Source organism: Gasterosteus aculeatus, chromosome 13, assembly GCF_964276395.1.
Source record: "Gasterosteus aculeatus chromosome 13, fGasAcu3.hap1.1, whole genome shotgun sequence".
In the NCBI taxonomy this organism is placed as follows: Eukaryota; Metazoa; Chordata; class Actinopteri; order Perciformes; family Gasterosteidae; genus Gasterosteus; species Gasterosteus aculeatus.
Window position 1 is genome coordinate 14094191 of NC_135701.1, and position 17091 is coordinate 14111281.

Genomic DNA, 17091 nt, shown 5'->3' on the forward strand with positions numbered 1-17091 from the left:
GGGGAGAGCTCTGTGAAAAGGGCCGAGGCAGCTTGTTGCAGCCAGGAGGAGGAGGCCGGGGCTTTTGGATGAAGCCTGAATTAAGCAGCATACACCCAGAGAAAAGAGATTTAGGCTGCAACATTACAAATTTAGGCTGGAGCCTGAGTACATTGCACACTGGGGAATAAAAATCAAAACACAGTCTAAAATAAAGCTGTCATAACGTTAAACGGTGTCATAGCAGCTTGGTGCGCGCTGGAGAAGGGATCAGTCAGGAAATAAATCCTGGCTGGCCAAGAATAGCACTGAAAAGCAGCTGCTAATTAATACATTTATTTAGCAAAACCAATGCTCTGAAAATACCAAAAGAAAATGCTTTGAATTGGGAAAAATGATCAGCAGCCGTGAAACTTATGCGTCTATAATGCTGCTGAATGTTTTGGACCCCTTTGTGCTCGTGCCTGTCTCAGAGGAAAACCAGCATGGTCAACAGTTTGAGAATAACACAAAAAAAAGAAAACCTCAAGTCAAAAGTCGAGTCACATTCTTGAACATTTATTTTGATGAGCAGAAACGACACAACTCAAATGGCTCTTCCTGTTAACAGAGGGCCGGTGGGAGGGAGCTCACCACCGACGGGGGGGGGGTAAAGAAAGTAGCTTTTAGAGTTGGTTTAAAATAAATTAAGCAAGATGGTCACTGCATGAGCAGGACGCCAATGTAGAACATGATGGCTGTTAGGACAATAATTAGTATGGGCATGTATTAGCGAATTGTGACGGTGAAAACGTCACTACCTGTGTGCCATGGGGCTTCAAAGTGGTAATGCTAAAAGCATCCTGAACACCTTCTTACTGAATGCAAGTTATACCCTTTCACTTCACTATTAGCTTTAACAATGAGGACTATCTACCTCAATACACAAACCTCCATCCGAGTAACTGTGGATCCACGACTTCCATTTCACAATGTGACGATTTACACATTCCACGGAAGAGAAAAATGAAACAGACGACATATGAACAGCTCATCTGAGATGCAGCTCCTACAGTGATCACATGTTTTGATACAAGTCTTAATGTAAAACACAAAGCTTAAAATACACATTTTTTTTCTCTTGGAAAAAGACCATAAAAATATCTGTAATGTAACAAAATCTGGCATTGTACCCCAAATCATGGGCCCAAGCCAGTCATGCAAAACTCCAACTCAGTCCCAGGTTTTAGCTCTAGAACAAACCAGTTATTATTACAATAGCTTTCTTTGTTTTGTCCCATGTATAATCAGCTCTGTAACTGTAACACAGTGTGATACAAACATGACAGTTAAATGAAAATGAAAAAGGCTGAAACTACCAAAGACAGTAACTCATGATAGATAATAACACATGGTTTCCCACAAAAAACTGCTTGCAAGGAAGACAATGTTCCTTTTCCGTGCGCTTCTTATTTTCACTTTCAACGCAAGCAGGGCTTCGGTCGAGCTGCTCCAACAAAGGACGACCCGGGACAACGACGCACACCGAACAAGCCTGAGGCAGTGACCGAGGAAGCCAAATGGAGTACTGTTGACATCAGAGAGGGACATTTTCCAGTCCAAGAGCTCCTGCGGCGAGGGAGCACTGCTGACTGCCTATTTAGTCAGAGGTGCCCAAGTGGGTCTCGGGTCCAGTCCACCCCCACACAGGTCCCTCAGGAGCGACTGCGGTCCTCCTGGGTGCCCACCAGCATCTTACTGTACAGCTTCTGCTGCTCTTCTTTAAAGGTATCTTTTACCTTTCCTCGCTTCAACCCTCCATCCCTACAAAAAGGTACAATAAGACAATTATGAAAAATCATCCATATTGCATCGCTTATTAGGTTGTGCTCAAGCAACGAAAGGCCCATCAAATACCTTCCAAACCTGGTGTTTGTGACCTAACAACTGCACAGCCCTGCACTGCTCCTGTGTGAAGCAACATCAGTGGGACTACAGCTTTGTTTTTACCTGCATGACCTTCAGGTTAGTCGTGTTCTCTGGAACTTCCATTCATCACAACGGAAAAAGTAACCGCACCTTACTTTATAACACAGCTTTAAATCTCTCTCTTTGGATGGGGGGGGGGGATTGATGGATCGGTGCCATCCTGCAGTCCCGGGTAAAGCACATCTTGGGGGGGGGGGGCGGCAATCACTGCTGGCTCTCCATAGCGCTGTTAGTGAGCTGTTGAACATGGCATGGTTTGCAAGGCCAACCTTTTGAGCTCGTCTCCTTGCTTCCTCTCACGCCTCCCCTGAGCACTGTGTGCTTTATTCTCCAAAGTCAACACATCCATTTGAAACTATTGCAGCAACACTTGATTTAATTGCTCTGAGTCAGCACAGATCAAAGCAGGAACCGCTTCACTGAAACAGTGACGCAGCCATAATTGAGCTTATTAGATATACCTGTGATTTGTTCGCCTGTGGAGTTCGTAAGCTTCACCTTACACTTTTCACCAGTCAGTAATTAGAATCATTAGTTATTTGGGATTAATGCCCTAGAAATTATTAGCAGTGACTCGTAGCGTGCAATGGCGTTAATGATCGGAGAGCATCAACTGGTGGTTTGCGTATTAAAAGTGTCAAAGGAAAGGGATGAAGAGTTGCAAAATTTTGCACACATTTTCTAGATGAAACTAGCAGAAATACTGCAGCAACCCTTTTTTTTTAAAGTCAAAAGATCGGTTTAGTCAACATGTTCTTTATTTATAGAATTTAGTTAGAATTAGAATAGTTTGGCACTTGTATTTTAGGGTCTGTATCGAGTCTGTAAGAATAGTGGCAGATATGATCTTCTCTCAGGGGAGGCCTACGCGTCATAGCAGGAAACACGCCGGCGCAAACAATGTCGTTAACGATGGCCGAGTTCTATTAAGAGGCCCAATAAGCCGTCGCAGTAATAAACACACGTGATGCCGGGGCCACAATGCCGCCAGTTGTTAATATTATTAATAGCACCTGTGTAACTGCCCATTCACTAGAGATTTCTGTGCTGAAGCATGTTCACAACCCCTCGTCAGTCTCGGGTTGGTTTGTGAAAGCGGTAGAAGTCATTGCGCTGAATGCGTGTTCTCTTACCACAGGAGGTCGACCAGTCCGCCTTGCCTGGCTATGGCGGCCTTCACGCGGTTTGCAAACTGTACAGCGTCCTCCCCCTCCTGTTGGAGAACATGGATATTAGGACATATCCATACGTCAAGTGTCCATCAAATTAAACACAATAAATACAATTTGTGTTCGTTAACATGATTGCTCGTCCATCATAGAAAAAGCTATTGGTTGGGCAGCCTGGAGTTAACCGCGGCGTCTCACCTCTCTGGACATGGGGGGGAGGTACCACACACTGCAGACGATGGCCCAGCTGCTCATCATACGTAACAGGTAGTTGACCATTCCAAACTTGCTGCTGTTCCAGAAAGCGTCTCCAAATCGAGGGTCATACTGTGGGGATCAAACACAGCGGATTGACACAAGTATCACGTCGAACACATTTTTCAAAAGAATGTTGATGGTTCAAATTAAATGCAGCAGGTAGAAGGTAGCATCTTGCAGAAAGAAAAGTAAGTACTCACCTTTATGGCCACAGGGTAGACTGTGGCATCAATCTCAAAACTGCCCTTCTTAAACATCATGACTGATGTGTTGTTAATGCAGGTTCCTGGGAATTTAGAATGGTAACAGATGAGACTTCTGGGCCTTTTTGTTTAGAAAACTAGATAATAGTTTTCATATCTTTGTCAGATAATTGAACATACTCACCTTCTGGGAAAATTAGAATGGGCAGTTTAGATTTATCTTCCACGTGGTCACTCAATCTGCAATGTGGTTTACAATTAAAACTCTTTCAGATTCCTAACACATCATTTACAAAATAACTACAACTTTAGGTAGAAAAACTACATTTTAGTTAGACAAATTACATAAAAATCCTGTGACGCAGAAATTAGACCTTTAAAAAAAACAAAAAAACAAACAAAGGCTGCAATGGTACCTTTTGGCCACTAGATGTCTGTCTTTGACTTCTGAGCGTTCAAACCAAATGTGTGGGCAAGCCTTGACCATGGACCTCTGAATGACCCCCATCAGGCCACCGTGAATTTGGCCAACCTGACAACACAAACACAGTCGCTGTAAACGGACATTCAGCTGCCGCAGAAAGAGTCGGCAGCAGCGAGCGGCAACACAGTTACCATAGCGTAGCAGCCATCGCTGGCCAGGATGATGACATCTATAGGCGAGGTGTGGTTGGCGACGCAGAGACCTCCGTTCTTGGGTTTATTCTCACTGGAACAGTGGACACAGAGAGACCGTTAGGCTTCGCACTTCCCAGAGGATTAATTGTCAAGAAGCGCAAAACAATGTTAAATTCTCTCTAAAATGTGGGCGTACGCCATATAGGACAGGTTGAGAGGTTTGACTTCCCCCGACCCCCGAGCATGCATGATCCGAACCTACTGACTCCATATTCCAAAGATAGTTACAGTCTTAAAACGAGAGAGCGAGCAACACTTTCTCTCTAATGTGTGTATTTTTAGACCGGTAGTAGAGTAGAGGAACCATCAGGCCGTGATGACAGACATTCAGCTCACAAAAAACTCACAATCAGATGAGAAACTTTTGCCGGCACCTCAAAATAACCTCGAAATAACCAAACATTGAGTAACCTCGCTACCAAAGTCCCTTGATCGCAATCTCAGATGTCAAGATTTCATTAGTTTGAGCTCAACTAGTCAAACATGCCATTCAGTTAACCAAAAACAACACCAGCTGTTGTAGACTATGTTGATGAGCAAATACATAAAAGCAGCAACTTCCTCCTGTACATCCTGTCACATGCGTCCATCTCCTATCTAACCTACTGTTCCTCGTAGACTCTGACGCTGTCAATAAAGCCTGCAGCCTGCACTCCGAGCATGACACCGCTGCACATCCTTCACTAAAACGTTTCTTTGTAACGAGCGATGTGCACTCAGCGGCCCGAGCATGTTTTTTAAGTTAAGATGGCCGCAGGGGCTTGTCCCATTCAGTACCGCTGGAAATAAACACTAAGAAACCTGCAGCTAGGACCCCGAAAAATAATAATAAAGATTGTAGTTACTGTAGTTATTTTACAGTGTGTATTATTAGTATTATTATACAGTTATTGTGTCGAGAAATGTTCCCAATCTTGGGTAAGCGTTACTGGCTCATCCTGCTGCGATGAACACGAATGTGTAGCCAGTCAGCGTGTGACCTCGGGCTCCCTGCCGTTCATTCTGACACGCTGGGTGCTGACACGCCCGGCTTTCTGCTCTCCCTCCACACGTAACCTCAGCCGGAATGATGGGACATCGCATTATATGATCGCCGTGAGAGCAGTGCTGCGGATCGTGTTTGAGAAGGAGGAAAGCAGCGTTTGTGTGGCCTCAGGTTTATAACATGATATCCTCCAGGATTCTAATGTACGAGAGCTTCTGTCAGAAGGGGAAGTAGTTTCAGAAGCTCACTTCAGCTCAATCGCCCCGGCGTTCGGAAAGCTACGAGTTGCAACATGCTTTTCTCGTAATAATAAAAGTTTGTTCCCCGGGGTAAATTCTGGAAAAAAGGCGTTCGACGAAAGTATTTCATGATATTCTGAACCATTGGCCCCAATTGAGCAGGAACCAACTTAGCTGCAACAAAACAGGATCTTTTGTGAAGTCAACAAACAACAGTGACACAGCAAAGAAAAAAGAAAAAAATGTAACCGACTTTCAAAGCTTTTGCAGAGCATGAAGTGTCAGAGTGGGGCTGCATGTTAATATTATTAATTATTAAGGAAAAGGAAAACATTAATAATTTGAGAGGCGGTCAAGGTGATTGACTGGTGGCTATATCAGAGTAGGAACTAGGTATTGCTTGAACATTGCAAAGAGCCTCCATGTTGGGAGGTAAACATTGAATATTATGAGCCACAATGAAATAAAGCACATTCAAGTCGTTGTGTCTGAGCTGTCGGTGTGTGTGAAGTAAGGAAACCAGTCTAGCCGCTGATTCATGGCTTGGCTTCCATTACTTCTGCTGACGTCATCACCGTGAGTTATGATCTGAGATGAGATGCGATGTGTTTGTATTCCAGAGCCCATTAAAGAAACTCCCACATGGGCTTCGTCTTGTACACATCCTGTCCTTTTCTGATAAGGACGCTAAACCTTTTTTCCCCTCGGACCTTCACTAGGGCAATGTTGAAATAATACAGTTCTAGAAGGAGAAAGTGAAAAGTTACCAGTCCCATGCATTTAAAAAGGTGTGGAGTGTAGTTGGGTGTAGTTCCCTTACCTGTCATGGTAGGTTATGATGGCAGTCAGAGCTCTGACACAGATTCTGTAGCACATCAAGTGGACTTTCTGACTGAGAACGTTTTTTAACCTGAAAGAAGGAGCGTATACGTAAGACGCTTTGTGTGTCAAGATGTCAAAAAAAAAAAAAAAATCCATTTATTCTGGATGACCAGCCTCTCGTCAGCCTTACCTTCCATTTGGCAGCAGCCCAATCACACACGTGAGGAACACGAGGAGGCCGACACCGGTGAAGGCGAGAGTCACCCTAAAAGAGACACACACACACTGGTTACACCCAGTTTCTCTACCACTGCATTCTGACAAGCAGCATCACTCCTGTATGAACGCGGATTACACTTTTGGGTTTGACAGATTAAAACAAAAAACAATTCGTATTTTGTGGGCAATGACACGTGGCAACGCAAATCCTTATCCACCAAAGTGTTCCTTCTCACCGCTGAACATACTGACATGTTCATCGTTTCCTCTGTGTCACCGCGACATATTAAGAGATGATTAAACTGGCCAACCGGCCGACTATAATCTGGATGAACCAACGATCCAGGTTGGAGAAGGAGCTGATTAAATAGGACACGGATTAGACCGACACTCGGGAGGTGAAGGATTCCCCTGCGGCGCTCAGCCAGCTCAACATTCAACGAGACGAGAGCGAATCCGTCCCCCCGACGGCTGTCTAGAGTGATGTCTGCATGCGCCGCCGCGTCCTGATTAGACTCCCCTCTGGCGATGGGAAATGAGCCAGCCGGGCCTGGTACCGAGCCACTGGCCCCCCTGACTGCCCGAACAGGCCCCCCCCCCCCCCCCCCGAGTGAGCATCAACTCCTTCGACTCACTGCGCGTGGCAGCAGCACTCGTGCGGGCTGTGTGTTTTGGAGCAGACAGAAAGCCTCATGCCCACGTCTTTATTATTATTATATTTCACAGGTGGGTTGCACAGCTAATTGGCTGCGAATGTGTTCGCCCTGAACGCCACTTCCTGTCTGAAGCATGCTGCCACTGCATTCAGCCCGTGACCACGCACAGGTAATTGCTCTTTGGCCGAGTTTCTGGTGGTTGTCCCTCCCGGGCTTCCTGGACTATCCGCCATGCGCGGCCTGCGTCATCTTATTCAAATTACACCACCTCGCTGGCTTTATTTGACTATTGGACGCAGCAGCTACTAATGACTGACTCTGTAGTACTCGCGCGAGTGCCAGGCATCCATCGGCTCTGACTCGATGGGTTTGCTTCTCCTCCCAACAGGTGCGGTGCAGGCTTATCCGACATAAATCACACAACATAAAGCATAGACCCTCTCTGTTGGAGGCCCTGCTCGTACCTGAGAGGCAGCAGCAGGCCGTAGCGGATGAGCAGGCCGAGCCCCCACAGGACGGTCAGCCTCAGGCTGATGTAGTGGAAGTTGTTGTTGCTGCGGGTCAGCAGGTTCCAGGACTCCAACTCCTCAGCAGAGAACCGCTTGGTCACCTCGTCGTCCATGATGCTCGCCACTCCGCGCCGGGCGAAATAGAAGATGTCGGACATCTCAAACTCCGGGGCCGAGTTCAGTTCCCGGTTGCTGCCGCTCCGCCGGATCTCATTGATCTCCTCCTCCAAGGAGGTGGGCTCCTTGGCAATGATGGCTGGAGGAGTTAGCGGGGAGGGAAAGGATGTGAGCGACACTCGTCTCTAAAAGCAGACCCGCCCAGTGGAGATGCACACAGAGAGAGCACTTCTTACCATTGGAGTAGGGTTTGTACAAGTGGTGGTTGTTTTCTTTTGCTCCTCTCTCTATCCGCAGAGTGGCCCACTGTAATAAAAAAAAAAAAATACACGGAAATTCAGCATGCTCTGGCAACTTTGTCAACAAATTGAACAACAACACCAGGAACTGCTCACTTCTGTTTTTTTCTTTGGGAGTATAAAACACATGGAACATGAAGAGGAAGCGCAGCCAGTATGAGAAACGTTTCTATAGCAACCGGCAGCCACAACAAGCGAACTGCTGATAACCCGCTGTTTCCTGCTCAATTCTCCCAATGGTCATCTATCCAGTCCCAGTCGAATTGTTAGTGTTGCAAACCATCACAATGCACAACGGTTGAGGAAGGAATTCAACCAGCAATTGAGAGCCCATTCCCAATTTAGAAGTAGGGAAAGCAATGTTTCAGTCGGGCCTGATGACGACGCAGAAGAACAATCCTGGTCGCGTGGCAAAGTGAGGCGGATAACGTGTGAATTAAGAACTGGTTTTTGATCGGTATTCACTACCGACCGAGACCCGGCGCTCAGCTAGTGGGACGGATTGGTCCATTCCCAACTGAGAGGCAGGAAAAGGACACAGTGTTCTAGCAGCGAGACCAGTAGGAGAGCTCAGGAAGTTATGGACTGGGAGGTGGTGGGTTCGTTTCCCTTGGCCAGCAGTCTCAGATTAAAGTTTATACTAAAAAACATAATGCTTCCAAGATTTAAGTGCACCAAACAATACTACGGTATAGTTCAAGTTCAACAAAGTTGAACGCATGGTTGTAAGTATTCCTAAATACAGTTATGGTAAGCAGGCATGCAAGTTAAAAAGCTGGAATTGGCCCACGGCAAAGAAAGAAAAAAAAAGAAGAAAAGAGCGATCTTATGACATTTCTTGTAGTTATGCTCTCTAAATCAGATATTTTCATATGCTGTAGAAAATACAAGTTTTATGAATCTGGCTGAATTGAAACCCATTTGTTGTGCAACTTCGTTTCAGAGATGCACATCAGCCAAGTAAATATAGAATAGTCTGGAAAGCGGACGACTGAAGACATTTGACCCACGGCGGTGATCTCTACAGTGGATCTACAGTATCAGTCAAAAGCTGGACACAGTCTGGTCATTATTACTTATATCAAATAAGCACAATACTAGTATTCCTTTTGCTACAGCTGGGCCACCTTTGGACCGTGTCCTACCAAGTCGTAATAATAAACACACATTGACACGCCGCTGCAGTTGACTGGAGACAGCTGCTCCCAGATCAGAAACAAAATAACGCCGGTACATCTTGAGCATGTGGCTCCAGAGCAGCACGTGAAATCATACATTTTACACCAGAAAAAACCTCCAACTCAACATAAATACTTTGTTATAATTGTGGGCTCAAGAAAGAATTAGACTAATGTTGAGCAACCAATGATATAATGTCAATATAGTGCCAACCAAAAAAACATTGCTTCAGGTCTGCACACAGTCTGCACAAGGGTTTGTCCTTTGACCTTTTTCTCTGTAGCGCTTGGTGGTTACGGCAATCATGAGCCAAGAACGTCTCATATCTCCCACTGGTCCATTTATTTCTGGCACAAGATCTGCTCTCTCAGGGTTCAGGCCGGGAAGTGATGACAGCTTTACACGAGAAAAGGGGAACAGGGGAAACTGGGTGTGGAGTCTTGTGGGAAATGAAGCTGATGCATGACTGCGATTGCTGGTGATCGAAGCGCTTTTCTGTAAAGTAAAACCCTCAGATCAGTAACATTCCAGGGGCCTGCTGGAGCCACGTCACAGACGGAAGGGCACGGTCTGTAGCACTGTTCGCAGCCAGTTACATAACAAGGGAAGAATGGCCCTGTGGCTGTTAATGGTAATCTGCATCTGCCTGCGAGGACAATGGCCACTGGTCGGATGCTTAAAGACACGCAGAAAGCCCGAAGCTGGCCTCATTTCTACAAACTTACTCAACAAACTGCCGGTGGCTACTTTCCAGAGGCAAAAACTGCCAGTGGATCTGTGAATTCTGATTTAGGGCGGACAAAGTGCACAGCAAAAGCAAATACAGGATGTCCTTGAAGGAGAGGGAGAGACAACTTTGACTGTGTTTGGTTTGTTGAAGAACAAACCGCCCTCAGCCTCGACCCCCAAAAAGATTAGATTACGATCATTTCAAGTCGCGAGCACTAACCTCAAAGAGCTTCAATAAGGTTTTCATGTAGAGACGCCGGATGCCGAAGGACACCCCGAAGATGGCAGGCACGATGATGAAGACCAGCAGCAGGGTGAACCACACGGTCAGGGAGATGCCCAGCAGGATGCACACCAGGTTGTCGAACGGGTTGAAGAAGAGCTCCATGTTTTCAGTTGGGGTCTATCACACTGTTGAAAAAGGAGCACCTCCTGGCCCCCCAAGTGGCCCTTGTCTTTTGTCAGAAAAAGGCCGTCATCGAGACAACTAGGGGATGGAGCTCCTCGCGTACAACAGAGAACCAACACCAATGGCCATGTCCACGTTGCCCTCTGGGGCAATATCAGATAATTGCGTCATCTTCACTGTCCATCCGGGTCCTGGAACTCAAGTCGAGCTCGTTCCGCCGGGGGCAGAACTGTAAAGTCAACAAAAGGCAGATGTCCTCCCACCGGCGGGGACAGAAATGTAAACAATGTCACAACTAGGCACAGCAGGTGGTTCTCCTCGGGACGGGTGTCTCGGCCTCTCTGGGGACCTGCGAAGAAGCACAAAGAAGAACCGGTCAGGGGGTGATCCCACCTCTCAAGAGGACACGACGTGTGATCGTGTTAGTTCAATTCAGAAAAGCGGGTCCATGTGTCCCCTGAACGGTCTACAGTGCGAATTTTGGGTTAGCCTAGCTGGATTATTTTGTTACTTCGTTTCCTCAGAAAACTTGTTTAGCCAACGTTGCCGTTATCAACACCGGGGCAGAGATGACGTCGGAGGCCCTCCATCATTATCGGCTTTGGTGATGCTAACGGGTGGATCCCGGGTGGCGGGCTAGCTAAGGCTCCCCACTTCCGCCCGGTTACGGCCGACGCTCTCTACGATCATTTAGTACCCCCCCCTCTCCCCCCAACACACGCAGTTAGCTTCGACCGCGGACAGTAGCCGGTTTTGAGACTCAAAAAAGGCCGATGGCTTTGCCTCCGAAGTTAGCTTGTGGCAGCTAACGGGTATGCTCAATGTGCCCACCCCGCCGCCCCGGCGCGCTGCACCTCCTTCGGCTAGCATGCGCTCAGCCCACCACGGGAGCACCGTCCGAGTGAAAAGCTACACGAAGTGCCGAGAAGGAACCGTCTTTTCGGTACACGCTCAGCTAGTGAGTCCACTGGGTGTCTCGCCGGTTACTTTTCCCAAATCAACAGTTACTGAGATGATTACAGTTAACTAACCCTTCAGGTCCCGTTACGTCCTGCGCCGGTGCCGGGGCGCTTCACTGGTCAATCACTTGTCTTTGTCTTGCGGATCTGTAACTCCACCCGGAGAGCAACACGGGCAGACAACGGACTGGCTACGTATTAGAAACGACCTGCCCTCCGATGATGACACGCGGCTCCACCCTGACCCCTGTTTGCCAGAACGGTGTACTGCAACAACACTTTAATTGCCATTTTAAAGTGTGACCACTAGGAGCGCTGTAGAGTAATCTTTTGATGAGCGGCAGGTCATAGCGGTCTATTGATGAGGGAACAATCAGGCTGCAACGGATTTATTGAAGTGAAGCACAAATAGATCGCACGATCATGAAAAGCAGTATGGTAGTGGTCGAGGTGTGTTCTTTTACTTCAAGTGTAATTAAATTATTCTTTAGGAAGAAACAAAAGGGCCAATGTGTGGATTGCTAGATTTCATATTTTAAATGTAAAAATATTTTATGTTTATGAATTTCAGTGAACAAATACAGTAAAATTGACCCATAAAATACAGGAATTAACAAAAAACCTTTTTATTTGCACATTTACACTCATGTACAGTCTTTTCAAGTAATCTCAGTTACAGATGGAACTGAAATTTGGCACACCATTCAACCTTGAATCCTGAATTAACAGAACTATTCCAATAGAAGGTAAAACTCAATTGCGTTTTATATTTATAGTGTATTTTCATTTTGTTCATCATATTATAGCCTTCATGAAATCACAGGAGCACAGTTAACATCCATGATCCTTTTACTTGATGTCAGGGTCCAGCGGTCCGTAGTAAAAGTGAGCATCTTGTCAACATCACATTCCACCAGAAGTGCATCCAGGGGATTCAGTCATCTCAAGCATCAAGCACTGCTCTCCAGCAGAGCCTCAAAGTCCGGGGAGCAAACCATTTTGTGTTTGACATTCCCTAATACAGTCAAGTTGCCTGTTCTTCCCTCAGTACCAATAGAGACCAACTCCTGAGAAGAAAAGAAGCACGTCAGAAGTGTTAATAATTCATGTAAAATTAATATTTACTCTATGGTCAACTTATAAAAGTTGTGCTGTGTTTGAAAAAGATGCAGCAGGACGACAAACGGACACACATCAATACTGTGATCGCACCTGTAGAAAAGAGCACGATGCTCCTAGAGACACATCGAGTGTCACTTGTCCCAGTATGAGCTGGACCCGGCCGGACCTCCGCACCAACATTTTCCCCACGAGACCCTCCCGCAAATCTTTCAGATTGCAGTGGCTGTCTTCAGCTTCATCCTCCTGTTTACAATCAAAGAATGGCCTACACACATTACCCACAGTTCATTGCATATTCAACACATAGACGGGAAAATATATCTACCAGAGATTCGGTTTTCAGAAGCACAGACTGTCCGTCCTCTGACTGCACCTCCGTCTTCACGGGCCTGTGCTCCTGAGTCGGGGGCTGGCCGGGCAGCGTGTCGGGCATCTGCATGAAGAAGAGCTCCTCCCCTTTGTTCAGACTCCATCGATGCAGCAGCTCGGGGAGAACTTCGGGCTCAGGGAGAGGAGGGGGCCTGAAAGCTCCTTCTGACTTCTTAATTTCCGTTTCCACCGGCTCCTGTTTCACTGAAGAGAAGATAAAAGTGTCTTTTGAGAGAGCAGCCGTGTGAACAACGTGCTTTCAAAAGCAAATATATTGGAAGAGGCTGGCGTGCAAACTGCCATGTAGATACAACACCTTCCGGTTTTATCTTGATACCTTCAACTGCATGTTCCATGGGTTCACCATCCTCCTCCTCCTCCTCCTCCTCTTCCTCCTTCTTAATTTTAACAGCATCTTTACTAAATTCCTCCGTGAATCCCCAACCCGATACAGCAAGAGGAAGCTGGACAGGGCAGCTCCTGCGCTCGCTCCTCAGGAAGGGGTCGTCTATAAACTGAAAGAACGCAAAAGAGGTGTTAAATGAAAGAGAAATGAAAAATATTCTCGCTACTTACAGAATCCAAATAGGAGCGTCAGTATGGTACTGATAATAACCGGTCCAGAGTTCTTTGTAATAAACTTTAATAAAGTTGACAACCAAGGGACTTACAGTATCCCGCTCCAGCTTGGCAAGTATCTCTTTGGTCTCTTCCTCCGTCTCTCGCTTTTCCTTTTTAATATTGATGATGGGTGAGGGTCCCATGCTGGGAGCTTCTCTCTCATTTTCATAGCCACCTGTGTATGATGGAGGGATACAATTAAACCAAAAGACGACCCAATCGGGCATGTGTTATTAAGACACTAACGTCGGCCGTTCAGGTTGAGGGGTCGTCCGGGTGAACGCCTACCTTTCTTTTTCATCATCATCTCAGCCGGGCCCTGCTCAAAAATAGAGTGGGACTGTATGACCTCCGGGCGACCTCTGCCCCGGCCTCTATCTCTGGGGCCGCGGCCTCGACCACCTTCCCTCCGGTCTCTCCTCGGTCCGCCTTCTGCTTTCGTCCTGCAACAACAGAGAAAATGATTTGGCCAACAATCAAAAAGTCAGTTGAATGCTCGCTTTTCTCAGACGTTCGACGTCCTTCATTGAGATCGGTTGAGAACTTACTCTTCTTTGACTTTCCTGCCAATAATGTTGGGTGTAAAGGTTTTCTAGAAAAAGAAAATACAAAAAAAATAACTAAGGACGTGAAAACAAAGGAATCAATCCTGGACAGTGATTGTAACAAACAAGGAGATTACCTTCTTTACTCCTCCCAGTGTGAGGTCTCTCGAGCGCATGGAGGGGAGACGGCCGGTCGACATGGCAGCAGGAGGTCGACGGCCCATCAGCAGGCCCCGACCGCTCCCTCCAGGGGTCGGCACACGTTGACCGCTGGGGTCCCCGGAGCCTGAATCAGCCATCCTACAGTTTAAAAAAAATAGTAATAATTTAAAAAGTGTGTACATATGACTGGATTAGTAATTCTAGGAATCAAAGGCAGATGTTCTTAGCTACATTATTGTTTTAAGTGCATTGTTTAACATATTTAGAAGTATCTGGTTCCTCAACCAACAACCATTAATAGTAATGGACAGAAAGGACAATGCATTTATTTTTATCTTGGAAAATGCAGTTTTTTCCCCTTCTGATTAGCTCATGTTGCATTGCATTACAGATGACTGTATAAAAGCCACATCAATGCACTGGAGTGACCTTAAGTTTTTCTCAACAGTTAAGCACAGATACGTGCAGCACTCTTAAGTCAAACCTAATAACATAAATCGTTCTGCTAAGGAAATATTTGGTCAATTTTGATCATAGCAATGCTTCATTAACAGGATTTATTTATATTAATCTGTCATCTGAACGGAGACAGCGGTGTATTTCGCAGAAATGTGACTCTTTTACCACAGTTACGGATATAATTCAGTGACATAAACAACTGACAGCTATTTTAACTATTAGAGTCAATGATAGCTTTTTATATACTTTGACTTTGGCTTGTGATTTTAATGATAGTACATCATCTGCTGCAAACATTCAGTAGCACGTGGCCAAATCACAACACGAATACAACGAGTGTAAGTGAACTTTAACGTTGCCACAAAGAAATCTTTACACGAACCGCATATCTAGATACTTACGTTGCGATTTACTGGGATGTCTCGATCCAATATCACGTCCTAACGCGTGAGAGAAGAGTCATTACAAGTTGTTTTAGGCTAGAGCAGGCTGTGACGCGGCATGACGCACGGCGCCATGACACTTCCGCAGTGTCATCAGCCGGCGAGTTCACGAGCATCACAACTGCGCAGAAAAAACGCTTATTGCAAACATCATGAAATACATCCAATTAACGTTAAAGCGCGGATAAATGTTATATTGATCTCGGCTTTGGGGAGTTAATTTTTTTACTGATGTAATTATTAAAATAATTAATTATAATGTGATAATGCAGTCGGTGTAATGAAACCTATGTAGGCTAATGCTCACGGCCCACTATTCAACGCGCTGAATAGATATTTAGAGATGAATTATTCTTCTGGCAGGAGATACAAATACACAGATAACCGCAATAAAGACTACATACCAGATCAATATAACACCTCACCTGTTACATTAAAAGTCCTGCAAATATGGCGATAGGTAATAATATACGGTACATTAATAACATACACGGTGCCAAATGAATGTATAAAGAACAATTATGAAAACGCAAACGTCCTGCAATTGGGTGGGAAGTAAGCAGGGTAAGCTATTATTTTCTCTGTACCTGTGTTTTACAGGCCCAATAATACTTGAGAGTGACAGCAACATGACATTCACATGTTTAATTCATTTTTCTACTAATCTACACCGTGTTTTACAATATTCAACATTTTATGTGATTTTATGTGCATATTTTTAAATGAAAGAACATTTGGTTGATGGAAAATGTGTTAGTATTCCCAGCGTAGTGTTACCGGCAAATAAGAAATAGTCAAGTACTAATGATAAAAAGGCAGAGGCAATTCCTTCTCTTAGAAATCCTCACTGAACATCAAAATTGTAAGAAAATAAAATATTTATTCCACATCACAACTATAATAAACAGAATATATTTTTTCCCCGTTATTGTATTTTATAAGATTACATTTACATAATTGTAAATGTTAATTTTGTTTGTCATTTTTTAGGCGACTTTTGCAAATGTATGTATGCTTTTTCCAGTGTATACCATGAGTGAAACCATTAATGCAAAAGCCCTATGTATATCTAATAATAATTATTAGCGTGAATAAACATTTTGTCAGCACGATAAATGTGTGCATGATTTGGTGGAAAGAATTGCAAATATTATGCTTGTGCGTAAAGTGGAAATTGTTCTGGTAGGATCTCCTGCCGCAGGAAGGACAACGAGAGATAAGTCCCTCCTGCAGGCTCCTTCTGACTACTTTTTCATGCTCCAGGTCACAACCTGCCGGTGTCTGCTTGTGCTGATAGTGCATGGACATTGGGGTTTGTGTCCTGATGTGCAGGGGCCGGATTGTGATGAATAGATCCACAAGAAAATGCAAATGTTGCGGCTTCCTTAGAATGCATTGGTTACCATCCCGTTTAAAAACAACCAAAAGGGTTTATGGAAATATATGGAGCCAAATTCTCTTCTACGCAGACATACAGCTGGTCTTTACAGACCAACTATTCCCACGTCCAGAGCTCAGAGGGTCATTTGAGCAGAGCCGGACTGTCACGGCATGACTAATGACGGATGATTGCAGTTTAATTACACTCTGAGGGAATGACTTTTCTGTGGATGGTTAGACATAAATGAAGCTTTTCAATACTAGTAATATGTGGTTTTGAATGGACGGCACTTTCACAAATATTTGATCCTTTTGTTATTTGTCTTTCTTCTATGCCCATATCCGTGGTTTTAGCAGCAGATTAGAGGCATTAATCTGGGGAGGGGCTCTTTAATCTCTCTCTGAAATCCTAAATGAAGGCCCCCACGAGGTTCAACCATAGGAGTTTAACCAAAACATCCCTTTGAAAATGCACGGAAATCTGCTTACTTTGGATTTACGCAGTAGCATCCCTCGCCCCCGGTTGGGCCGCGGGACGATTGCCTGTGGAGTAAGTCCATATGGCATAACAGTTGGGCCGTGTATATTTTTGAGTTCTTAATGGAGCTTCATG

The 17091-nt window shown here is 45.2% G+C and overlaps 2 protein-coding genes across 2 annotated transcripts; both read right to left on the reverse strand.

The window, feature by feature from the left end:
* Positions 1-516: 516 nt before the first annotated feature.
* LOC120830393 (glycerol-3-phosphate acyltransferase 4) lies at positions 517-11629 on the reverse strand. The gene is made up of 13 exons (XM_040195004.2): positions 11450-11629; positions 10230-10767; positions 8039-8108; positions 7641-7941; positions 6492-6566; positions 6300-6389; positions 4193-4286; positions 3994-4109; positions 3762-3817; positions 3575-3660; positions 3315-3443; positions 3081-3160; positions 517-1782 (listed from the first exon to the last, which is right to left on the reverse strand). The coding sequence occupies exons 2-13, from the start codon at positions 10395-10397 to the stop codon at positions 1674-1676; spliced, it is 1374 nt and encodes a 457-aa protein (XP_040050938.1). The 5' UTR covers positions 10398-10767; positions 11450-11629; the 3' UTR covers positions 517-1673.
* Positions 11630-11987: 358 nt separating this feature from the next.
* On the reverse strand, positions 11988-15242 carry polr3d (polymerase (RNA) III (DNA directed) polypeptide D). The gene is made up of 9 exons (XM_040195007.2): positions 15057-15242; positions 14172-14334; positions 14038-14081; positions 13778-13932; positions 13540-13664; positions 13206-13383; positions 12825-13072; positions 12590-12742; positions 11988-12444 (listed from the first exon to the last, which is right to left on the reverse strand). The coding sequence occupies exons 2-9, from the start codon at positions 14331-14333 to the stop codon at positions 12328-12330; spliced, it is 1182 nt and encodes a 393-aa protein (XP_040050941.2). The 5' UTR covers position 14334; positions 15057-15242; the 3' UTR covers positions 11988-12327.
* Between the last annotated feature and the right edge of the window lie 1849 nt (positions 15243-17091).